Here is a 26691-nt window from a genome sequence, read left to right on the forward strand (position 1 = left end):
ATAAAAAATCTCGGAAGTATCCTCAAGACATTCCTCAATGCTTAGAAATTTTAGAAAGAAACTTTTACTAGAATTTTGAAAGCAAATTGTTTTTACTTTGCTTATTAAAAACACTACAATAATACATTTCCAGGTAACATCGTCGTAAATGCTCAAAGTAAACTTGAGAAATCTGTTTTTTTTTTTTGAGAATACTAATAAACATGAAAAAAAACATACATATTATCTAACTTAAGTACTGAAAATAGTAAAATCTTGATATCATGCTAAAACAAAAAAAAAACATTAGCATCATCTTGTTTTCTTCGAGCCTTCAGCTTTTTCGGCGCCCCTCTGAGGATGGCGCCCTTGACAGAGGCCAACCTGGCCAACCGCACGCTACGGCTCTGCCTGTTGGTTAAAATAGCCTAAACTATGTCTGGATTTAGTGTAGTTTCCCTTACTGCTATGAGATCTTCGTAACAAAACCCATATCTTGGCGCACTAAGAAAATCTCAATATCATAAAGTCAGAACATAATAGAAATCTATTTTAAAAAACAGTCATTCTAACGTCTTTCGAGCACCACTGTAACCACTGACTTCCTCTTTCCCGGAATGACACGACGCCGACGACCGTTTGGCCACAACGCTTGGCTACTAATTACCGCTTTATAAATTACGGTGCCTCGAAACGCATTTCCAGTGGGACATTTATTACCCGCTCGTTAGCTTTTGCTCTCTGTCTGCTCTAGTCTCTGCTATAATCTACTAAACTATACCTAATATGTTGTGTACTAAAATCAGCGAGCTCGATTTCACACCACACTGCACCACTGGATCAAGTTTAACTGTGCACTAAAATTTGAAACAAGTTGTGCGATAATTGAAAAATCTATGCGCGTCATAACAAAAAGTACCAGTTGAGTATAAAGCAGAAAAAACTTTTTCGAGAAAAAATGGACTTAAAATTTTGGAAAACAGTGGAGTAAAATTGTCAAAAATAGCTTCTTATGAAAATTCAAAAGGCTTTGAAGTGAAAACTCAATTCATACCATTGTAATTTCAGTTCCCATGCAAAAGCTCAATGACTAATTTGCTCTCAAGCGCTTTTGGGAACCGTCATAAAACCATAAGGACTAGATATTGTTATCCATCTCGAATTCGGAAAAGGTTGCTTAAGGTACCTAGTTTTTAACTGTATAGATAGAGTATTTTTGTTCAGAGGTTGAGGAATTTATTCCGCAAAGTCCGTGAGTCTAACTGTACTCAACGGTTTTTGCTACAAAAATTTAGATTTTTTTCTAAAACGTTATCAAATTTGATGAAAATTTTTTAGCTTTTATAAACATATATATTTTTTTTTTTTTCATTCAAAGAATTATGATACCACATTTTTCTACTTTTTTAAATTTATTCATTTCCACAATTTCAAATTAAAAATATTTATAAAATTTGACTACAACATTGTGTGTATTCTATGAGCACATAAAAGACACTCCAAAGTGGTTCTCCGTCAGCACTGGCAGTGACACTCGCCGACCGTTCGGAGTCACTGTCAACTATGTATCAAATCACTTATGTGCACTAAATCAATACGCACCAGTTTGAACATTTTGACGAGTTGGTTTGGTTGGTTGAGCTTCAACTATAAAACTTTGCACGAGCGGCGATCGGAATCGATTTCCAGGTACTGGCACTGTTCGCAACACTTTCCGTACTTGATGTCGGTAGAACAAATCAATCGATATTTATATCTAGAACTACTGATGATTCCTCCCGCTCATGCACGCTTTGCGTGGCCCACAGATTCTGGGTATCAGCATCATCCGGGCCTGTGGCTGTCTGTGGTGGGATCACCAACCGACAACCCATCAACTCCATCAGTCATCACTACACTGTCTGTGGTACGAATTATTAATTGCTCTAATTACGCTCTGCACCGAAAGACAATTGCCCCGTAACCGAAGCCAAAACCACAATTCGATCACGTTCTGACGACGACCGGCGCCGCACAGTCAGTCAAAGGCATCAAATTTGCATGCCGCTGGCAGTGATGCCAGATCTGTGACTTTATCTGGGCAACTTCTCCTCCAACATCTGGCATCACTGGCCACAATACCCTCAGTTCAGACCCATGAAGCTCCGCAACTACGTTACGAACCTCACGGACCTAGTGAGTCTGCACTACGAACAGTAGGTACGAAGACCCCTGAAACGCCGGAGCTGCTGACTGGTCAGTTTCAGGCGGGAGATGAGTTGCACGAAAGCATAATAGCCAAATGGAAGTTATTGATATGGGAATTAAAGCAAAGTGCTGTTCGGATGGAGGAACAGTACCTAGTGCATTGAACTGACAAAATCGGTTCTGGTGCGGAAGACGTACGAGTGATTTAAATTGAACGGTTTGTTTGAGTCGTTTGAAACAAGTAAACAAGCGCCATTAGGTACAGAAATGGATCGACTTTTTGAACACCCATTTTTCGAATTAATAAAGAAAGACACATGCCTGGCCATACTTTAAAAACATTGGACATTGTATCATAACCAAACGTGATCTACTATTATATTCATTACTCCTATTTTGGATCATTATATATCATCCCATCTATCCGTCTGCAAATAGATTGGTGAGCTTTTTTCATATTACCACTTTCGATCTATCTATACATCTATTTATTTTTGGGTTTGTTGCTGTTCCAAAACAAAACAAAAACCAGATTAATCCACCTAATGGTGATGGTACTTCTCTCGTCGAATATGTACTCATGATCTTTCCGTCAACGCAAGTTGAAATGTTCCTGGATACTTAATTATGAAAAGCAATAATTCTATCAAAGTCATCATTGAATTGGGAAACTAATTGATGACACTTATGTTCAACGAAAGGGCAGAGCTGGAAATATCAGCCTTTCGAAATCCCGGCGAAGCACCCAACGCTTCTTCTGCAACACCAGTCTGAGTCTATCTTCTTACTAACCATTCATTGCGTTATCAAAAAAGTCACAGTTTGATGTGTCCCATACATAGGTTTGCTTAACTTTATATTTGGCCGCTTTCGGCGGGACAACCGGGCCTGATTCCGGAACACTACCGGTAGTTTTAAATGTGATCTGAGCCTATTTTCATTCTAACCGTTCATTAGATTGTCGGAAAAGCCGCAATTTATGTGCCGTTTGCATACATTTGATTCACTGTTACATTTGGTCACTTCCAGCGGGACACCCGGAACCTATTTCATGACACTATCGGTTGTCCCAAAAAATGGTTTGAGACTACAGTCAGAAATCGTTATACACGATGGGTGGTACTTTACGTCAACCGCGATTTTTCGGCTGCCTTACATCCGATTGAGATCATTTTTTGTGTGTAGTTTAGCATTGGGCAAATCTGGCTGAGACATCTATTTTTGTTAATCGATTCGAATCAGATCAGCAGAATCGATTCACCGATTTAATCGAATGCTTTGAATCGATGTTTTCACATTCGATATTATAAAATATTACAAAACTATACAATAATTCGATGCAAATGGTGGTAGCAATACTCTTCCGGTATCTTGGTAGGAATTCTCTCTGAATTCTATTAAGGATTTCCTAAGAATCCTGAGAGAGATTACTCCATATCTATGAGACGGATTGTCTCAGATTCCGAGAAGAAATTCTCCCAGAATCCTGTGCTAGATTGTCTCAGAATCCTAAGAAAAGCTTTCCCTTGGGATTCTCCCAAAATGTTCCAGAATCCTAAGAGGGATTATCCCAGAATCCTGAGAGGAATTCCAAGAGCGATTCTTCCACATTCTTGAGATAAATTCATAATACTGAGAGATTCTCATAAAAAATATATACGGAATTCTAAGATGAATTCCCCACGAAACCTAAAATAAATGGCCCAGAATCCTGAAAAGGGTTGCTTAGAACCTCAAAAAGGATTACTCAAGAATCCTCAGAATGGTTCCCTCAAAATACTGGACGAAATTGCCAAAGAAACATGAGATATACTCTCACAGAATTCTGATAAGAATTCCTCCAGAATCCTTTTAAGTATTCTTCCAGAAATCCCCTAAAATCCTGGGTGAAATCCTTTAGAATGCTGAAAATAATTCTTCTAGAATTCCGAAAGGTATTCCCCAGAATTCTACGAGCGATTCCCTCAGAATCCTGAAATGAATCATAGGAGGGGTTCCTAAGAGGGATTTTTCCAAAATTCTGATTCTCCCTGGAAAGGATTAAGAAAACTTCTAGAATGGACTTCCCCAGCATCCTGAGAAGGATTCTCTGGAATTCTGAGAGGTATTCCCACATAAAACAGAAAAATTACCACGAAGTCCTGAAAGACATTCCCCCAGAATCTTTGAAAGAACTCTCCTAAACTCCTGAAAAGGGGTGTCCCAGAACTCTAAGAGTGATTCCTCTAGAATATTTTAAACTATCACACCAGAACCTGAAGAGAATCTTCCAATAATCTTGTCAGTGATTTGCCCTCATTATTAAAAAGGATTCTCCCAGAATCCTGAAAGGGATTTCTGGGAGTAACTGCTCCAGAATACAGAAAACAGAACTCTACTGGGATTCTCGTAGAATGAGAAGGATTTTTTCCGAACCCTAAGAGAAATCACAAAACCTGTGCGAGGGATTCTCCAAAATCCAAATTACTCTAGAGAATTCTGCCTAGAATGCTTTCTCGATATCGTAAACAACCTTGTGTAAAAGAGTCACAGTTGACTTACCTCATTGGTAGGCATGTTAGTTCACATGAAGAGGCACGTTGGCCAGATGAACATCATGAATGTGATGATCCACAATGCGTTCTAAGCATTTACGAAGAAAAGAGGTCAAACTGATAGGTCTGGAATCATTTGCTTCTTCATACGACGCACGACCCACTTTCGGGATAAACTTTACAGTAATATTCCGCCAGGATTTGGGAATATACCCAGTAGCAAAACTGCAAACAAGTAGTTTTTCAAAACATGTTTGAAATAATCAAAACCCTTCTGATGCAAAATAGGATAAATCCCATCTGCCCCAGGAGATTTGAAAGGAGCAAAGCTATTAAGAGCCCACTCAATCTATTCTATAGTTACAATACTCCGAGCCAAAGCTAAATAACCATAACTACAAGAAAAGACATCAGGTTCATCCGAAGAAGTAATATCCACACATCTAGGGAAGTGTTTGCTGAATAAGCATTCCAGTACTTCCTCATCAGAGGAAGTCACATCGCCATTTGGCAAACAAAGTTCATTCACTCGAAAATCCTTAGATTTCGCAAGAATTTTGTTTAACCGACTAACTTCACTCAAACTGGAAACAATCGTACCATGGTTTATTCCAGCCTGATCGTTCAGCAGACCGGAGAGCTTTCCTGTAGGCCTTGCGAACCGGCCTGAAAGCCTCCGAACCAGCCGAACGTCGTCTGTTCCAACTCTTTCTACATTGTTTCCTGAGTTTCGCCAGATCAGAGTTCCACCAAGGGGTTCCTTTTGTGATCTTCACAGACCGTAGAGGGCATGCTTCTTCAAAAGCTTCCATAATGAAGGTCGTTGTAGTATCAACGGCATCATCTAAATCACTTGGAGTGTCAATGGATGGTGAGTATCCATGAAATTTGGCCGCAACCAGATCAGTAAAATGATCCAAGTTTGTTGACCGATGATTCCTGAAACGCAATGTTTGCAAAGTATGTAATGTTCGAAAACGATATAGCGATGGTCAGATAAAAATTCTTCATCTGACACATGCCAATTGGTCAGCTCGTGACTAATTCTGCTAGAGCAAAGCGTTATATCTAACGCTTCCTCTCTAGCAGATACCATGAAGGTTGGGCGGTTGCCTATGTTAAGTAATGCAAGATTTGTACTACTTAAGTACTCCATCGAACTGGAGCCTCTCAAGTTAATGTCTGAGCTGCCCCAGATATGGTGAATATTAGCAACACTGCCAGCAATTAGCGGAAGGCCTTTTGAAAAGTAAGGGAGACTGCGGAGACTTGATCCCTTTTTCTCAATTTAACTGTAACTTTAAGAAAAAAAACACCAAACTAGATCCATTTTTCGCACAGAATGGCAGGTAAACATCTATTGCAAGTTTATTCACAACAGAAGGACTTTAACTCCTAAACTACCAAGGGTCCAAAAAAAAGTCGGAAGTCCAACTTTGACAATGCATTTCTCGGCCGTTTTTCAACCGATTTTAAAACTTTTTTTTGCGGTGGAACCGGACAGGTTTCGAAAACAGCGTCCATCTTAAAGATTTCAAAATAGATGCGTCTACCCAAAGTTATTAAGCAAAAGGCACTTCCTACTTTTTTTTGAGAACGCCCTCAAAGTGTGCAATTTGATCAATAAAATAAAATTTAAAGCGATGACATATGATTTTTTTCGACCCCAAATCATGCGTACAGCCGGAGTGAACATGTTTATGCAAAATAAGTGATTTTTCAGTACACTGATATTTTAAATTACTGAAAAAACTGCTAAAATACCCTATATTTCACATAAAATAAGCAATAAATCAAAATTCAAAGCGATGACATATAATTTTTTTGGTCTTAATTTGTTCGTAGGATTGTACTGGATATTTCTGATTAAAAATAGAAATGTTTTAATTACACTCTTATTTTGTTTTACCCGAAGAACTATGAAAATTCCATATTTTTTTACAAAAAGTAGTCAACAAAACTAAAATTAAAACGATAACTTGTAGTTTTTTAGACTTCAATTGTTCTTAATAGTTTGGGGGACATACTTGAAGAATAATAGTGATGTTTTCATTACACTCATATTTTGATTTACCCAAAAACCATCGAAAAAACCACATTTCTCACACATAATATTTTGTTTTATAAAAAAATGTACGAAAATATCACATTTTTAAACAAAAAAGCTAATAAGCCAAACTTTAAATCAATTACATGTAGTTTTAATACTTTGAATTTATCGTGGTAGTTAAGTGGATTTATTTGAACAATACTAGTGATGTTTTTATAACACTCATAATTTATTTCACTCGAAATACTTGGAAAATACCGCATTTTTCACAAAGTTGTCAACAAATAAAAATTGGAGGCATTCAATGTCACGAAATTATTCGTATTAAAGTAAGAGACTTGTTTGATAAACAACAGTGATCTTTCAATGCTACTCGTATTATATGTCACTAAAAATACAGAAATATAATATATCTATAGGAATATAAATTAAAATTTAATGCGATAGTATATAGTTTTTTGGTCTTGAAATGTTCGTAAAAATACACTTAATATCTTTAATAAATAATAGTGATATTGTCGTCATACTCACACTTAACAAAACAGTTAAAAACGGAAAAACATATTTTGCATTCTGGAAACATCCTTGTACATACATGGAATTTGCAGCATCGTTTCAAAATCGACAGCATACCGGAAATAGCTGCTTGTTTTTCGAATAATCTTCTAGAAGAGTCTTCAACTTCTTCACGGAACGACACGCTTCCAGTAAGAACCTTCAGCATTACGGGAAAATATTTGTTTGACACTTCCTACTACAAAGCAGTAGGAAATAAACACTAAACAAACTATTGAAAAGTAACAGATGGGACGGCCTAGAGCTGAAAATCTCTCAACTAAAAACACATAACCTAACCTTTACTTTGGAAAACTTGTTTTATTCATACCAGTAAAGTTCGTAACTTTTTTTTCATTTGTACGGGATTTCCGTGTATTTTTTGGTGATTGCTACTTCATGTTCAGGAGACGCAGATGGATGTCAACAATTTCGTCTCAAGAGTACTGGAACTCGTATAATTTGGTGAGCTTGTTTCTGTATATTCTTAATTGTGCCTAAACTTAGCCAATCATATTCTTTGGATCTTCCAGTAACACCCGTGACCCCTAGGCCTGAGAGAAACTACGTCAATCTTGAAATATAGTCAGTGATTAGCCCCAAATATCTGTGCTTTTAACGGACGCGAAGAAAGCAAATCTCATAACAGCGCAGAGTTAGCATTGCTAAAATTCACAAATTAAAAAAAGATTTCCCTTTTGTACCGACTTTTCGAACCCTTTCGAACTTTTCGAAAAGATTTCCCTGTTAAATAAAATTCCCCGAGGATTTCCGGTTTCCTTTGTATTTTTTCCAAATAATATATAACCTAGAACTGGATTATTGGCTATTTTGTGTGAACATTTTTTTGGGCACATTCGTGTTTTTTTAGTTGAATAAAATGTGAGTGTAATGTTAACATCTAAATTTTATCAAATGCATGCCTGTACATTCTAACGGAAAATTAAAAGCCAATCAACTTTATGTTATTGCTTTAATTTCTTGTAAAATATATTAAGAGTGTCATGAAAACTTCACTATTGTTTAACAAATAGGTACGTCCAGTATTCTTTCACGAATAATTTAAAAGCAAAAAAAAAACACATGCATTGAATTCAATTTTTATTTGTTGACTACTTTGTGTGAAAAATGTGGTATTTTTCTAGTATTTCGAGCGAAATAAATTGTGAGTGTAATATAACATCACTAGTATGGTTCAATTAAACCCACTCAATTACTACGATAAATTCAAAGTATTAAAACTACATATCATTGATTTAAAATTTAACTTATTGACTTTTTTGTGTAAAAATGAGATGTTTTTGTACATTTTTTGATAAAACAAAATATTAGTGTAATGTTAACTTCAAATCTTATCAAAATCATGTCCAGTACATTCTATTGGAAATTTAGAGCCAAAAACTACATGTTATGGCTTTAAATTTTGGTTTATTGACTATTTTGTATGAAAATTATGGTATTTTTGTAAGTTTTTGAGTAAAATAAATTAAGAGTGTTATAAAACGTGATTATTGTTCATCAAATATGTCCTGAACTCTTTCACGGATAATTTCAAGGCAAAAAACTGCAATGCATTGTAAGCCATTTTTATTTGTTAATCACCTTGTGTGAGAAATGTGGTATTTTCGATGATTTTTGAGGAAATCAAAATCAAAATCAATTCAAGACTAAAAAACTACAAGTTATCGTTTTAATTTTAGTTTTGTTGACTACTTTTTGTAAAAAATATGGAATTTTCATAGTTCTTCGGGTAAAACAAAATAAGAGTGTAATTAAAACATTGTTATTTTTAATCAGATATGTCCAGTACAATCCTTCGAGCAATTTAAGACCAAAAAAAACTATATGTCATCGCTTTGAATTTTGATTTATTGCTTATTTTATGTGAAACATACCCTATTATCAGTTTTTTCAGTAATTTAAAATATCAGTGTACTGAAAAATCACTTATTTTGCATAAACATGTTCACTCCGGCTGTACGCATGATTTAGGGTCGAAAAAATCATATGTCATCGCTTTAAATTTTATTTTATTGATCAAAGTGTGCAAAAAAGGGCGTTCTCAAAAAAAGTAGGAAGTGCCTTTTGCTTAATAACTTTGGGTAGACGCATCTATTTTGAAATCTTTAAGATGAACGCTGTTCTTGAAACCTGTCCGGTTCCATCGCAAAAAAAGTTTTAAAACGGTTGAAAAACGGCCGAGAAATGCCTTGTCAAAGTTGGACTTCCGACTTTTTTTGGACCCTTCTTGGTAGTTCGCGGGAGTTTTCACCCCCTCAGTAGTTTAAGTGTTAAATTATTGTTAAAGTTTTCAGAACTGTGTTTTTATGGAGGCATGTCTTATGATGCATTTTTCAAAAATGAGTCACAATTGATCCCCCTTTGAGCACATGGTTAATTTAAAGGGAAAATAACTCCATAAGCTTCCAATTCATTTTCTTTTCAAGTTTCCTTGCATTTTTCATGAATACAGTGTATTTGAAATTATAAGATTTCCTTAAATTGTTTAGGATATGCCGTATTTTGAAAATGGGGAGACTTGATCCCCCTTTTAATGGTGTGTAATAAAATAATAATTATCTGACACATTTTATCATTGAATATACTAGAATTCCGAGTAAATAGAGGCTTCCAAATAGAATTTTATTTTTCACATGTATAATATGTGTGTAATCCTCGAGGGATCAAGTCTCCCCATGTCACTGTTGTTACACTAAGCTACATTAATTAAAATATTTATATAACAGCCTTATTTGAATAAGTACGTTTGAAAGTATTTTATTTATACTATGTGTTGTGAAATTTTGACACGATTTGATTCAATTTCCACAAAGTTATTGAGATTTCTCGGAATCGCCTAAAAGATTTCTGAAGGACTAAAAACAAACCATCAGCCATTAAAAAAATAATGCAATACACAATTAAAATCAATTGTAGCCAAATCATTGTCGTCTGTCCAGACGTTGTTTAGGAAAAAATATGCTAGGAGAAAATTGTTTTTGATTCCGAGAAAATATGGGGGGAACAAGTCTCCCCAGGGATCAAGTCTCCTCAGTCTCCCCTACAGTATGCGATGACTTGTTTGAAAGCATCCGTAGGGGATGGTTCATCATGCGGTAAATAAACCGAACAATATACGTATTTCCTGTTGAGGTTTCCAATAGATACATCAATTGTGATAGCACGTACATCTCTGGTGATTAGTTCAGAGATGAGTGTAGCAACTATTGCGTTGTTGACAAGCACACAGGCTCGAGGCATGACACGCGAGTTTGCCATTTCATGTTTACTGAAAGTAGCAAACACCGGGTTCACAAGGTTTCCTAGATAGAAATTTCCCTTACGAAAGTAAGGTTCTTGTACCAAGGCCACTTGGGCTGTACCATTTTGCATAAGTCTGCAAAGATTGATCGTTGCTGTTCTTTTATGCTGAAGATTGATCTGAGCTATCCTAACCGTAGCCACTACCCAAACTAGGTAAGATTAAACTCTTCGCAACAACAGCACAACAAAGAACAGCAACAATAAAACCAAATCGATATCGATTGGAAAACGCCAAAGACGAGGATACACAGAATACACTGTGTAAATCGTATAATGCGAAACCATATACTGTAACGCATACGTTGTGATGCATACATTTTGTTTGAAATCGGGAAAGTTTTTCTATTTGATTTTTATTTCACAATTGAAGAATTAATACATTTCAAGCGTACATTCAATTTTATACTGCCGTTCTTATCCAAACTCCGTTTGTGCCCCGTCTCCCGTATCTCATGTTCTTGAGAGGAGTTACCTTCATGGACTTCTCTTGCTAGCTCAGCTGAGTGCTCGTTACATCTCCCCCCACTACAACTGCGAAGATATACTCTTTTGGCAGTTGTACTCATTCCACTGCTATCAACGCTGTTCTGATCGGTGATGTTCTCGCCAGCGGTAGGTTCTACCGAAGACTCACTGTTGTTCGTACTGCTCTCTTCTTGATTATCTTCATTTGCCAGATACTCTGAATTCTCTGCCAAACGTTCACATCGCTGCAGATAAAGCTGCATACAATAATTCCGCATACGATCCTCTTCTAGCAGATACAAATATACTTCTTCGGTGGAGCGCATTTTATTGATCTTCTGCTGGATATGGAAAGGGAAATGATAGCCAATCGTTTCTATGAAATATGAATCTGTTGGTGGATGTGTAACGTGGATCATTCGTCGTAGAATGGCTAAGTAGTAATTTGACATTTTCGATCTTTGTGCCCGTTGTTTATATGTCCCATATTGGAATTGGTCTTGGATATGCCGCTGGACAGTCGTACTCCAAAATCGTCGCAGAAAAGCGTTGGTCAATTCTTCGAAGCTCTGGTATTTGCCGCCAAACGTAGACATCCATATGGCACCGTCTTTCTCCAAACACGATCGGAATATATCAATTAACGACGACCTTGGCACAAAATAGCTTCGTCTGAGGCTGCTTATATATGTTTCAAAATCTTTCAGGAACTGTGGTGCGGGATAACCAATAATAGTACCATCAAATCTCGGGGCGCGAATAACAGGCATGTAAGGTTTTTGATAATTGTTATGCCATCGTCGATTGTTGTTCGATCTGTAATTATTCGTTGGAGACCGTTGGAAGCCGCACGCACTGTAGTTGTTTGTTCGATATCTCGTCGGTGCACATCGAAATTCATGGCTTGGGAAAAATCCCGGTTGAGCCCCCACGTTGTAACGCATACGTTGTGATGCATACATTTTGTTTGAAATCGGGAAAGTTTTTCTATTTGATTTTTATTTCACAATTGAAGAATTAATACATTTCAAGCGTACATTCAATTTTATACTGCCGTTCTTATCCAAACTCCGTTTGTGCCCCGTCTCCCGTATCTCATGTTCCTGAGAGGAGTTACCTTCATGGACTTCTCTTGCTAGCTCAGCTGAGTGCTCGTTACAATACACTACCCGTCATAAATACGGACTCACAAAAAGTATTGCAACAATATTGCATCACCCTGACTCACCTCGGTATCTCCAAAACCTGAGAACTTACAAAGATGCCGTCTTCAGCAAAGTTATTCAGGAGCCCAAAAGCAACAACTTTTCTAAAGGCGGCATTTTTGTAGGTGATCTGATTTTAGAGATATCGAGGTGAATCAGGGTGATGCAATATTGTTGCAATACTTTTTGTGAGTCCGTACTTATGACGGGTAGTGTAGATGAAAATTTAAACTAATTAACATCTTCATAATCCCGCCCTTATTTAGCGTCAAGTTTGGGACTAAAGAAGGGCAGCTGATTGTCTCGGAGAAACACAAGGTCAACTGCACCAAGGCTTTGGTTTGCGCAGTAAGGGCAACATACTGTGGAGGGCGCCCTGGTACTTCACGGGCTCCGTTAGTGGTTTGGTTTTTATTAGACACCCATAGCCATTCATTCCTAGGCACGGTAAGCATAAAGCCGCATCACACCATGAATTAGGGGTCACCTGTTGGTGGATTCTTACCACTGGAACAGGCGGTTCGTAGTGTTATTCTTAGCCAATTGAGACAATCGCTACCGACACTACACAGCTATATCCAGGCTGATCGAGAAAAGAAGTTAATATTGATGATCAACTTCATACGGACTCGAAGAAAGAAATTCCTTAGAGAAATTTTCGAAGCAGCATTTCTGAAGGAAATTATTCACAAGCGTCAAATCACATCGTGGTCTACGACAAAGTTTTTCGGCACATTCTAGGGCCTAGCCTTAAACTGTATAATGAAAAAGGTTACATAGTTTCAGAAACATTTGAGCGCACGAAATTTAAGCGCAATTTGTGTTACGAACAAGCTCTTAACGGGCGTACCATGGAGGACGTAGCTTTGAAAGAAAGTGATTCATTTTCATAAGCAATTATGCCCTTTTGAAATGTTGGTGGTGTTCAGGCTATACCTTTTTACTATAGCATTAAAACACTTAGCAGTCGCCGACAAAGTTGCTTGACACATCTAAAGCTAAAATTCTACAGGCGATTATATGCTTCAAGAGAAAAAAAAACTCCTCAGGAAAAATCTACAAAAATATTATTGAAACTTCACATGCGAACAACAGTTTAATGGATCAAAGCACCGTGTAGAATGAAATGAGAAGTATGTAGTCCCATCGAAATGTTTGCCAGGTGTTTTTCATATAAACTTATGCCACTCTAATCTTGAGCCCTAATATTAATAAATCGAAATGACTGGTTAAACGTCCCAAAGAATTTTTACCACATGTTTTGTTGTTTTGTTTTCGAGACAACGCTTTTCTGGCTTATTGTGTAATCTAAATTTACCCGATTCATGACTAAGCAAATTAAACAAAATACACTTATGTAACCCATTCTGAAAACCAGTTCCATTACAAAAAAAACTTGTAATCATACACATACTTCCAACTGTTGACGACGAATTGAGCGATTTTTTTTTGTTTAGTCGTCAACCGGGAAATTCCATATCATTTTTTTTTTCATCTGAACCACATGCTAAACACATCATATGATCTCAATTTATCGAACCACTGGCCATAATCTATAGACAATGATAAGTCAAAAGTTTCAAACGCTTCTACAAAGCGCAAGCAGCGAGTAAACAACACCGCTGGATTAAATACCAGCCAGTGTCCAATTGCCCTGAGTCATCGTCGATGTAGCCAAGAAGGTAGGCATATGGGGGGAACGAGAATTATGTTGTTCACACCTTCTTAATTAAAATCCACGGTACCGTCTCCAATCGCCAATCGGAAAAGCATTAATGGAGGATGCAATCATGTTATGCTCTCAGAGTCACACCGCGCGTATGAGTCTGCTGAACTCACACCGATAGAGTTCAGCGGAGTCAAGTTTACCAATTACCTGTGCATAATCGGTTGCGGACGGGCGATGAAATGTTGAAGACCTAGAGAAGAAGCCGGGGCTTGATGCCAGATTACCTCTTTGTGAGATACATTGGTAAGACGTTCTTGCTTGGTGGTGTTGCCTTTGCGCAATCGTGAACTTTGCAGAATATTCTCATATGAAAAAAGCAAAGAATCGTAATAATCTAATACAAAATGGTTTAAATTAATGCATTAATCTAATACATATTTCCAATTAGTCTAATCGACCCTGGAACTTTTCGTAGTTTGAAATTACTAGCCGATTTAACACCGCATTTTTAAAAATAATAAAATCTCAAAATTACAAATGTTCCATAAACAAATCATTTTTTTCGTAAATGAATCCGATTTATTCAAAATAAATTTGAAATTTGGCATTAAAAAGCTATAACATGAACGCATGTCGGAAAGCGATAATATCTCTATAGGCATTTCACATACATGGGATGGCCAAAATGTTTGGGATAGACGGCTTTTTTTTTTCTTTGGCAAAAAAGTTCAATAGTTCAAGTTAGGGTGCATCAAAAAATCTCAAATTCTGCCTGTTTTTCAACCTATTGCACATATTTGGTACAAATTTGAGCTCCTTCGCGAGGCTAGAACCATTTTAGTAAAACGCTCTTTTTTATCTATTATATCTCTCCAACCAAACCGAATTTAATGAAATTCTTATCGTTTATCAACAATATCTTGATACTTGATGCGACGTAATAAAACATAATATTTTCTCACGACGAATAAAGTTATACCGGTTTGACGTTTTCCCCAAGTCAAATTTACAATACCACAAAAATTAAGAAATGTGTTCTTTCTTTAATCTAAATAGGCTCTTATATATCTTATTAAAGATATCTTGAGAAAAGAAGTAGAAAATCTTTGGATATCAAAATTAAATGTAATGACATTGATGTAAAAAAATCACATTTTTTCGAGAAAGATACAAAAAGTGCCAATCTATCATAACTTTTTTCAATGTTCAAAAAGTACCGAAAGATTCGTGAAGCATTATTGTTTTGCTGATTTCGTTCAATTCGATTCACTGGTTTCAGAGATATGCCAGTTCAAAAATTAGTTGTCTGAAAAATAGTGTTTTACAAGTACGGTTCTAGCTTCGCGAAAGATCAATCAATCGAGCTCAAATATGTACCAATGATGCACATATAATAGGTTGACAAACAGTCAAAATTTAAGAATTTTCAATGCATTTTATGAAAAGTTACAACTTGTTGAACTTCTTTGCTAGAGAAAAAAAAGTTTCCAATCCCAATAATTTTTTGGCCATCCCCTGTATACTTAAACTACTCAAAATGGCTTCGTCTCTGCTGGCTTTCTGCTTGATTTATCAACATCTTTCACCGTATGTCAGTTAAAGAAAAATCCCCTCGGACGCCGACGCCACATGTAACCTGCAAGCTGAGACCGGGACCATCACCTACACGGGCGTGCTGACGTAAGCACTCGTGCGACTTGCGCCACCGCCGACGACGGACGGTGACGGACCGTTTGCACCTAACCAGCTGACAGGGCACATCGAAGACTTGGACTTCGACTACCACCTGATCGTGGAATTTGCTGACACAGGAATAATGGAGCGTTAGGTAGGTTTCATTAAATTCAGAAAAGGGAAATAAAGTTAGTCTTGTTTGTGAACCCTTTTTAAAAACATCTTCTTTGTGAGGAAGAACTTCAGTTGTCTATGTCGCATACATGGTACTGGGAGCAGCGACGTTAGTAATAGACTGTAATAGAACATCATTGGAATCCTTGGAGGCAATGTTATATATTGCCTTTACTGGCATTTACCAGATTTGCTTGTACCTATGCCTAAAACATACTGGATAAACTTGTAATTAATTAGAAGGTTCAAAATGTTGCTAATTGACAAATCGATTGATTTATATTATATATATTTTTATATATATTCATTAATGACACTTTACACTATAAAGTGCATTCGTGTCAAAATCGATTGATTAATTTGTGAAAAGAAAATCGCGTTCTGGTGGGATTTGAACTCACGAATCCGTATTCGCTAGAGTGGCACTTTAACCAACTAAGCCACAGAACAGGTAACGATTTTACGGAATATAAAGCCAAGCTGACTCCGAGCCCATACCATGAACATTTTCTCTTTCACAACTCCATCTCTCTTTCGGCTTAGATGCTAATTCACAACATACTTGCGTTTGTGCCCATTCATCCTTGGAAGACTTCCCGGAAAAATCCCAGTAGCAATCTCTAGAAAAGCTCTGGGATGAATCTCTAGAGGCATTCCAGGAGGAATCCTAGAAGAAAAATCTTGTGAGCTTCTTGGAGAAACCCCGTAAGGAGTTTAATGTAATTTCTAGAGATATTTCCACAGGATTCTCGAGAGGAATCCCTAGAATAACTTCTGGAGGAATTTCTGAAGGAACCTTTAGTGGCATTTCAGGAGGAACCTCTGGTGGAGCTCTGGGCTGAAGAATTCTTTGGAAAATGCTTTGAGATTTTTTTCGATAAACCCTTGGGAAAATCAAACAAGGACATTTGAGTAAATGTCTGAAAGAATTACTGATTCATGGATAAATCTTTAGAAGAAACCATGTGAAAATTCCTGCCCCGTAACGTGGGTAGATCACCTTAGAGTGGTGCGTTGCGGCGTAAGATCTACCACCACATCAAATTTTGATCTTGTTAATGTTTTCATGCCTAAAGTGGCCGATCAGTGGTGAGCAGACATTCCAGGATCGAGATTTGATGTGCTTTTTTAATGTTTTGTTGCTAATCCACATTTTATTTCATTAGTAATCAGGTAAATGTTTTGATAATAAATGCTTATTAATCATGATTATGAGTGTTTTTCAATCAAATGTATAACAAAACATACACACACACACACTGACATACATTGCATATACATATCTCATCATATATTGGGAAAGGGAGGGACCATCAGGGCACCCGATTGAAACGATTTGGACAGGAGCTTGGAACTGTCTCCTCTTTGTTGTTAACATTTCGTGGATTGAGGGCAGGCTCTTCGACCCCATCTATTGGGAGTATTCTGTCAATCGAGGGCTTGATTTTGCAGTTGTTCGTGAAAACTTTCTTCTGGAAGGAGATTCTTTTCCCTGACGCGGGCTTCGCGCAAGTGTCTCTGCTTGTGGGTCCGCACAACCCTTTTTGGCCCTTCATACAGGAGAATTACTGACCACTAACAACAGCACAATCTTGATCAAATCGCTTTTTAGATTATTCCAGTGCTATAGGCAGCTGCCTTGCTACAAAAGATGGTAGAACAATATCATATCAGAAGAAACCTTGTGAAAATTCCTAATGGAATGTTTGAGTAAACCCCTGGGAAAAAAATCCTTGCACAATTTCTCAATTAGTGCATGAAAAACTTCTTATAGGAACCCCTGTTCATATAACTAGGGGAATAAATCACTAGTGGGTTTCTTATAGGAATGCCAGATGGAATGCCTGACGAGAAAATATTACAGGCATTTCCGGGTAAATCCTTGGAGGGATGTCTTGGAAGAATCTCAATACAAATACCTGGAGTTTGGGGCATGGGATTCCTGGCTGACCCTCTAGCAAAGCCTGTCGACGAACCGCTCCTAGGGGAACTCACAAATAAATCCCTCGTGGAGTTTGTAGAAGAATCCCTAACCGACTAGAAGATCGCAGTAGACGGCGCGCGTGAACGGCTACATTTTCCAGCCGGTTGCCACGTTTTGTTCGTTTCCGCGTAGGGTAGTGAAACCATCTCGGCAGGGGTCCTATTTTGGGCACTTTTCTTCTATAACTCAGCCAATTCTAAACCAATTGACACAATTTTTGGAACGCTATGAGATACGTATAGTATCTAGCCGTGTACAAAATTTCAAGTCAATTGGTTTGGAATTGACTGAGTTATTGCAAAGAGCACCCAAAACACCGGCCGCTGCCCAAGTGGTTCGCTACCCTATATTTCTGTTTCGGTCTGAGAGGAAAATTTCTGACGGCGCTACGCCATCCGGCAGAGAAGAAAATTTAAACGAAGTGAATGAGTGTATTGCGGAGATTCCACCTGTTTGGACTCCTGCGCGAAAATAAGTTGCTTGGATTTTTCTTGCATGGGTCCACAGATATAAAACCAGACCGCGTCCTGGTGAATATTTTACGCTGTAATGTTAGGTACACATTTGGTGATAGTTTTGAATTGTAAACAAACATGAATAACGCACCTACGCTGAAAATGAACCTAATCATTTATTTGCGTCGGAATCTATAAATCTTCACAACGGGCAATAATCAGTTTCGTACCTTTTAATTCCGCCCCATTTTGCTTATCCTTTGACAGATACGCGTATTTCGACTACCACTTGTAATCTTCATCAGCGAGGAAGATTAAAAGTGGTAGTCGAAATACGCGTATCTGTCAAAGGATAAGCAAAATGGGGCGGAATTAAAAGGTGCGAAACTGATTACACTCGTTCGAAGAGAGTATTCTGCTTAGAGGGTTCGAAAAGTCGGTACAAGATTTAAGAAGTGATGGATTTGTGGATTTTGAGAAGAGTTTGGATAATAATAATAAGTATCTCTCTCCATTTGTGCGGCAGTGGTATGCAGTGATTTTTTTTCTATGCAAATTGGCTCGTAGTGCCACAGTTTGATGCCAAGCTGAAAAAAATCCGCGTATGAAAGTGGTCCTGCGCCGTGTATTATTTTGTGGGGTAGATCAAGGTGTAGATAAGTCTATCGCAATTTGTGTTGCTTTCCCCGGATCCCTGTAAACTAAATAATAATGAAAGTGTAAGTGTATTAGGACTTAAAATCGCCATTTTTGGTTAATGAGAAAAAGCTGCCACCATTTTGTGGGTATTTTGAATGAGTTAGAATCAGGTGCAATTGGTAAAGTATGTTGCTGATGCTGATTCTATCTGAATCGGCTTAAAAAAATCTTACCGAGGATAAAACCATCGATTGTCGTTGATAAAAGGATAATGCTCAAGGCTCCAAATAAGAATCAATATGGTAAGATCTTTCTGATTTTTATTTAAAGCTGTGTTCATTTAGAATCCGGAATGACAAAATCACGTGTATCTTAGGGATGGAATAACAAACATAAAAGGTGAAGCCCTCAAAACAAAGGTTATTTATTGTACTTTCATGGAAAAATATCATTGAAATTATTTATTTTTATTTTTCACACATTTTCTCACTTTTTCAGTGTTGACCTCTCTAAAAATCTGCACAACGGTGGTAAATTTTAGCAACAACAACTTCCGCACGTTTGTTCAACAATCAGGTCATCTATGCAGTGTCCTGAGTGCCTTGACTAGTCTGACTAGGATTCCGAATAAAAATTGCCAATTTTTTTTTTATTGCGAAATGAGGGGCAATTCAGTGAATTGAGAAAACGCGAAATTTGAGTGTTTTTTTTTTCGTTGATAAACACTACCCATCTGTGACGATACCACTGAACGTCTCCGGCTGTCATGGCAGCTCATCAAAATAGGTAAAATCTCTACATATCCCTTGTGTGCGTTTTCGAAAAGCAACACGCGATTCTTGAGGCTGTCATCCTTGTATGAATTGGTTCTCATCATCTTGTTGGGAAAAAACCATGCCCAGAGTTCGAACTTCTTGCCAAATCTTCAAATTCAAAGCAGATTTATCAATGAACCCAAGCTTTTTTCTTCCGAGGACACTTCCTTATGCCATGGTTAACAACATCTGTGCACATAACACATAATGGTTTTGAGGATATTAACATTTTTCGCGACTGTCGTACCTGACCACGCTAAACTTTCAACGTGTTTGTGCAAGATTTTTTTCCTCCTCTTGTCTTCAATGTGAAGTAACTTTTCACTCGTTGCAAGAAAATCGATGAAATTTTCACCATTTAAAGAGGATTAGTGTATGATCAGAGTGCTGCAAAAGAATGGTGATTATGTTCATTGAGAGCGCCACTGACATGATTCCGGATTCTAAGTGAACATAGCTTTATTAAATAACGAAGCAATATTTTCAAAATCGGTCTTCGTGCACATGTAGAGTATGGATCAAGGTATCTTCTGATTTTTTTTTATTGTTGTGGAAAATATTTTTCTTTTTTACAGAAACCATTTTTGAACAAAATTTCACAAAAAATGGTTTCTGCAAAAATGGAAAACATTTTCCACCTCAAAAAAAATCCGAAGATACCTTGATCCATACTCTACATGTACACGAAAACCGATTTCGAAAATATTGCTTCGTTATTTAATAAAAAATCAAAAATCGAAAAAATGAGAAAATGCTTCCAGTTTCGCCTTAAGTTAAAATTCACGAATAAAAAGAAATTTAAAAAAAAATGATTGAAAGGAAAAAATCAACATTCATGGTATAATGAACATAAAAAACGATTGATTCAACCCATTTTTACCTATCGAAAACAAAGCTTATAATCACTTTTAGTTTTGTTTTCTATTTATTTTTGTATTTTTTTGTTAGGAGTGTACAATGAACATGCCTCCTCTTCCTCTCCTCTTCTTGGCGTAACGTCCTCACTGGGACAATGCCTGCTTCTCAGCTTAGTGTTCTATGAGCACTTCCACAGTTATTAACTGAGAGCTTCCTCTGCCAATGACCATTTTGCATGTGTATATCGTGTGGCAGGCACGAAGATACTCTATGCCCAAGGATGTCAAGGAAATTTCCTTTACGAAAAGATCCTGTACCGACCGGGAATCGAACCCGTCACCCTCAGCATGGTCATGCTGAATACCCGTGCGTTTACCGCCTCGGCTATATGGGCCCTGTGCAATAAACATGCATCATAATGAAAAGAACTGAGACGATTGGTGCTAAAATCGTCTGTTTTTGGAATATGATGAACATGGAAGCGTATGCTGAAGAAAAGTGCACAGACCCTAGGAGATTTTTAACGAAGAGAAAATGTTTCCTGATCGATTTCTTGAAACTCGTTCAAATTATCAATAATTTTCATAATTTTTGAAGATGAACACTCTGATTTGTTAAGGATTAACCAATTACTGGGAGCTCAAAAACTACAATTTGATTTTATATATCTTCAATCTATGTGTTTTCAATTCACTTTTGTATCACTAAAAGCTTAAAAAAACATTCGTTTTTTGTAGGGCATTCAATTGGAATGATAAAAAAATAAAATGTTTAAAAAATACGAATTCGAAACAATTTCACTAAAACAATCAGGCCAAGCGGAAACGCGATACTCCAAGGAAGGCTACCTTACAACTAGAATCACTTGTCATACTATACGCCACCAAACACCAAAACGCGCGCATCCGTCCTCCACCGAGAGCCATTTGTGACTGAAATAAATGAAACCGCAATCATAACAGAGCAACGCGCGTGCGCCTCATCGCAAGGGTTAAGCACCGTGCCTTCCAGCATCCTAGTAGTACGTACTTATCGGTGCGCGGCGCGGCGCGGCGTAAGCTCGCTCACAGAAGAAACCTGATCCGGCCGTCGTCGTCGGTCAAAATTTACGGTTTCGTTCACTCTCGTTCTCGAGGCTCGAAGTGTCGCGCGCGCGTTCGGTTACCTACATTGTACCTCGGTCGGGTATCTGTTTCTCTTCGCTGCGGCTAATACTTGTCACTTGCGTGCGTTGGAACATGTGGATGAGGCGGGTTGGCGTGGGGCAGGGTTCAAGTCAAGATTTTTTTCCGACCACCTCTCGAGGACCTCCAGCGTCTAGTTTAGCAGATTGGCGTGGATGATGGATACGTGCGGTGGATAGGTACCCTTGTCTAGGAGAGGCTCGACCCCGAGAGGAGCCTTAACGAGAGAACGAGAGAGATTTAATTCCTTATAGTCGTGTGATCACGGGCGCTTGTGAATGCCCATTTTTCACTATAAAAGCTACCCGGCCTAGCCTCAAATCGTCAGTCAACTCGCATTTAGCAAAGCAATCTCAACTAAGTCAACTTTTGTTATCTAGTTAACAAAACAACTCAAACTACCAAAATGTACAAGCTGGTGCGTATCAACTCTGGTGTTTCAAAGGGATTGGGCTTTATATTCGGAGTGTTCTGAACCTGAAGATATTGAAAGTGCTAGTGATATTCGATGGACTGTTACAAACTCTGAATGATCTCTGGGTTAGTGTGATCTAGGAAACAGGAAACTGATTACCATTTGCATCCTCGTTACAGTTCGTTTTCTCGTGCTTGATCGCCGCTGCCGTCGCCGCCCCAGCCCCAGGAGTCGTTGTTGCCTCCCCAGTTGTGCACGCTGCTCCAGTTGCCGTTAGCCACTCGTCCTCGTAAGTACCCTGAAAGAAGTTGCGGAAGTTCAAGTCACTTCTAACGTCCAATTTCCCGCTTTCTCCACCAGGCACGTCGTGCACCACGCCCCAGTCGTCAAGCATGTTGCCGTTGCCCACCACACTCCAGTAGTTGCCGTGCACCACGCTCCAGTCGTCAAGGCCGTCCCAGTTGTCCACCACACTCCAGTTCTGGCCAAGACCGTCGTCGCTTCCCCGGTCGTGCACTCCGTCCACACCCCAGTTGTGCACTCCGTTCACCACGCCCCAGTCGTCCACCACACCCCAGTCCTGGCCAAGACCGTTGTTGCCGCCCCAGTTGTGCACTCCGTCCACCCCGTCCACGCTGTCCACTCCGTCCCAGTCGTCAAGAGCGTCGTCGTCCACCACTAAATCCCAATCCCCTCCCCCAAATATCCCACAAATAACCAACAATCCCACTGTAACCTGAGAAAAGCAAAGACTAGCAACGAATACTCCTCCTGAGAATACGGAATCCGAACGCACTACAAGGAACTGCAAGATAGATTTGTACATAGAAGAACACCCTCAGTCTCTGTAACTACAGTTTACCTTTTTCAAGATAGATAAACCATGTAAAGAACAGTTTGAGTCTAGTAGAACAATGCGAATCAAAGACATGCCAAGAATGAAAAAAAAAAACGAATGACAACTCAAAATACACGCAACATTGTTGAAAAAGTTTAACTTTCTGTGTTTCATTGATTTACCTTTAGGCTTCCCTTAACGCTTTTTATCTGTTTCGTTAATCCTCCTTGTTTCCTGTTTGTGACTTTCTATATTATCAAGAAGTTTTCAAAACTGTCAGCTTCAACCGTGAGATATATACGATCAACACTCTCATGAATCCCACGACAACCTTCATATTCTAGCTTGTTATCTCCAAACAAGTTCATCATGAAGGAATGATTAAGCAAAACAGGTACATTTTTTCGAGGTCGTTGCATATGCCTCCTTTTATGGTTAAGTCGGAACTAAATTCCAACACCGGATCCCAGACAACCAAATCACACGTATCCTCGAGAAGGGAAAAAAAACCAAATACCCGTGCATGAACGATTAACTGATACATAAGGTTGTTTGCCTGAGCAGAAGAAAAGCTGTACAATACCAAACTCAGGAATGTAATACCCAGTAACTACAACAATGAGGTATTAGGAAGCTCTTCAAAACATCTAAAATAAAGACTAGTGTGTATTCTAGTCCTCGTTCTAACTTCAGCTAGATTGAGGAAGTACGTCCTGCATCACGCCTTGCTAAATCCATGCTGGTAGCGCTATCAGCGTTGTCATCCCAGTGTTAGTTGCGACGCTAAACAGAACTGGCACGATGGCCTTCCGGCAAGACAAGAGTGTTGAAGGGTTCATTCAAATATTACGTAACTCAATGGGGGGATGGAGGGGGCCTAGCGTTGTGTTACGCTTCATACAAAATTTCAAAATATTCCATACAAAATTTGTTACGTGGGGGAGACAGGGGGTCTAAAATTGGCATATTTTGCGTTACGTAATATTTGAATGAACCCGAAGTAGGCCCAATAAGCTACCCGTAAAAATCCCCATTGCGAATAACATAGGAGAAAATACGACTCAATGCAATCGGCAAAGACCCACGCGACGAAAAAAGGACTACGATTGGAAACTTGAAACATGGAATTGCAAGTCATTTGGTTTCGCAGGATGTGACAGGATAATCTATGATGAACTACATCCTTGCAATTTCGACATCGTGGCGTTGCAAGAACTTTGTTGGACTGGACAGAAAGTGTGGAAAAGCGGTTACCTTCTACCAAAGCTGTGGCACCGCTAATGAACTGGGAGCAGGATTTCTTGTATTGGGTAAGATGCGACAACGTGTGATCGGGTGGCAGCCGATCAACGCAAGGATGTGCATGTTGCGAGTTAAGCGCCGTTTCTTCAACTACAGCATCACTGCCCGCAGCAGAGGGAGACCTGATGAAATCCCATCAGCTCTAGTTTCAACTATCACATAGCTGACTGGGATACATATAAAACATACATCGATAGCCATTTAAATGTTAATGTGTTATTGGAATCACATTTTGATATTGACAATGCCCTCGAAACTTTGACTTATACTAAACTGCCGGTGGACGCATAAATGTCCCATGTGCAAAAACAGACAATCGAGAAAATCGCGTCCAAAGTTCGAAAACGTAAATTGTCTCAACTATGAAGTATAAGTGCTGAATCGTGTTCTAACATCAACCTATTTTGAATTTGAGCACTAATTTTTGTTTTAGAGCGATTTTATTGTTCCATAGGATTTCCAATGAAACGTGACGCTTATGCGTCTACTTTTTAGAATGTTACAAATCGGCCTTGCATTTTTTCAACAATTTTCAGAACAAACTATCTATTTTTATTTCCTTATATGATAGTACACCATGATACATGGTCATGGGCTGCAAAATCTCAATATTGCCAAAAATGCACATGGGACAATTATGCTTCCACCGGCAGTAAAGCCGAAGCAAGAGACGCGTCAATTCCAAAATGTGAAGTCAAATTCGACTCAGTTATTCTTGACGACGATCTGAAACTTCTGATCCGTCTTAAAAACATGAGAAGAAGACATTACCAACGAACTCGAGATCCTGCGTTGAGAAACAAAAATTTTGCAAATAAAGTTTCTCAATTAAACCCCGGCTCTAAGCCTTTTTTGTAAATTGACAAACATTTTGAACAAGCCTTCTCCTGCACTGAAAGAGGATAACATTATAGTATTAACTAATTCTGAAAAAGCACTAAAACTTGCCAAACAGTTTGAAAGTGTGCATAATTAAGTATACACTACCCGTCATAAGTACGGACTCACAAAAAGTATTGCAACAATATTGCATCACCCTGATTCACCTCGATATCTCTAAAATCAGATCACCTACAAAAATGCCGCCTTTAGAAAAGTTGTTGCTTTTGGGCTCCTGAATAACTTTGCTGAAGACGGCATCTTTGTAAGTTCTCAGGTTTTGGAGATACCGAGGTGAGTCAGGGTGATGCAATATTGTTGCAATACTTTTTGTGAGTCCGTATTTATGACGGGTAGTGTAGGTCTCACTAGTCCAATTAAACATCAGGTTCCCCGTGAATTCGGAAACATTCGCAATCATGAGAACATTTTCGACAATTCATTGGGCACTGATTTGGACGAAGTGTGATCTATTATTAGGAAGTTTAAGAATATGAAAGGTGATGACGGAATTTTCTATATTCTCATCGAAAAACTTCTAGAAAGTTGCTTATCATTTTTGGTTAATATATTTAACGAACAAACCCGGGCAAAGGTCAAGTACTGATGATCAAAACGTGCTATTGGTTTGATTGATAAAAGAGGTAAAAGTACTGGAAATAATAGCAAAAAAATGTTCCTAGGACGTCTGACCAATAGCAAAATTTGCTATTTGAAGATCAACCGAATAGCTCGCTGCTATTGGTTAGCTCTCAAATGAGCTAAATTTGTTATGATTATGTTGGTCGAGGAGTAAATTTTAGCTATTATTTCCAGTACTTTTACCTCTTATATCAAACAAACCAATATCTCTTTTTGATCTATCATATCAAAATATGCTTTTATTGAGTTTTTTTCTTCTGCTCGGGAATTAACACATTTGTTGACTAAGACGAGCTCGATGGTCTAGTGGCTACCGCTTCTGATTAATATGCAGAAGGTTCTGGGTTCAATCCCTGGCCCGTCCCTTTCCTCCTACTTTGCATCTTTCTATCTCTTTATCTCTTTCTCTTCTCTATATATATAATTAATTTACAGTTGAGCGAACCTGGTGTGATGATTAGAACATTTGACTTTCACGCCGAGGACCTGGGATCGAATCCCACTCCCGACAAACTCACAAAATGTGAGTTCTTCCTTCGGAAGGGAAGTAAAGCGTGGGTCCCGAGAAGAACTAGCCTAGGGCTAAAAATCTCGTCAATATAGATAAAAAAAAATCATTTACATTCATGAGTACATACTACATAGCTATCCCTAGAACAGAAACGGGTAGAAAAAACCGTTTCCCTTCCTTCCAACTTTCCTACGCGGTAAAAAAATCTGAACGGCGATATAAACTGATTAGCACTTGGATTCGCACTACTCGATATCAATTGAATATCAATTTTAAAAGAACATCCCATGCCTCTTCAATTTTAATGCAACTTCACTTCAATTCGTTATCGAGAATGTTTGATTTCAAAACAA

The 26691-nt window shown here is 38.3% G+C and overlaps 2 protein-coding genes across 3 annotated transcripts in view; both read left to right on the forward strand.

Moving 5' to 3' along the window:
- The window catches only part of LOC109402751 (neuropeptide SIFamide receptor), a 772929-nt gene that overhangs the window by 638371 nt on the left and 107867 nt on the right, over positions 1 to 26691 (forward strand). The gene's annotated exons all lie outside the window — the stretch shown is intronic.
- On the forward strand, positions 22026 to 23163 carry LOC109422546 (A-kinase anchor protein 14). Its single transcript, XM_019697346.3, has 3 exons — positions 22026 to 22169; positions 22346 to 22455; positions 22527 to 23163. Exons 1-3 carry the CDS (start codon positions 22158 to 22160, stop codon positions 22846 to 22848), a joined length of 444 nt encoding a protein of 147 aa, XP_019552891.3. The 5' UTR covers positions 22026 to 22157; the 3' UTR covers positions 22849 to 23163.

This window comes from Aedes albopictus, chromosome 3 (assembly GCF_035046485.1).
Source record: "Aedes albopictus strain Foshan chromosome 3, AalbF5, whole genome shotgun sequence".
In the NCBI taxonomy this organism is placed as follows: domain Eukaryota; kingdom Metazoa; phylum Arthropoda; class Insecta; order Diptera; family Culicidae; genus Aedes; species Aedes albopictus.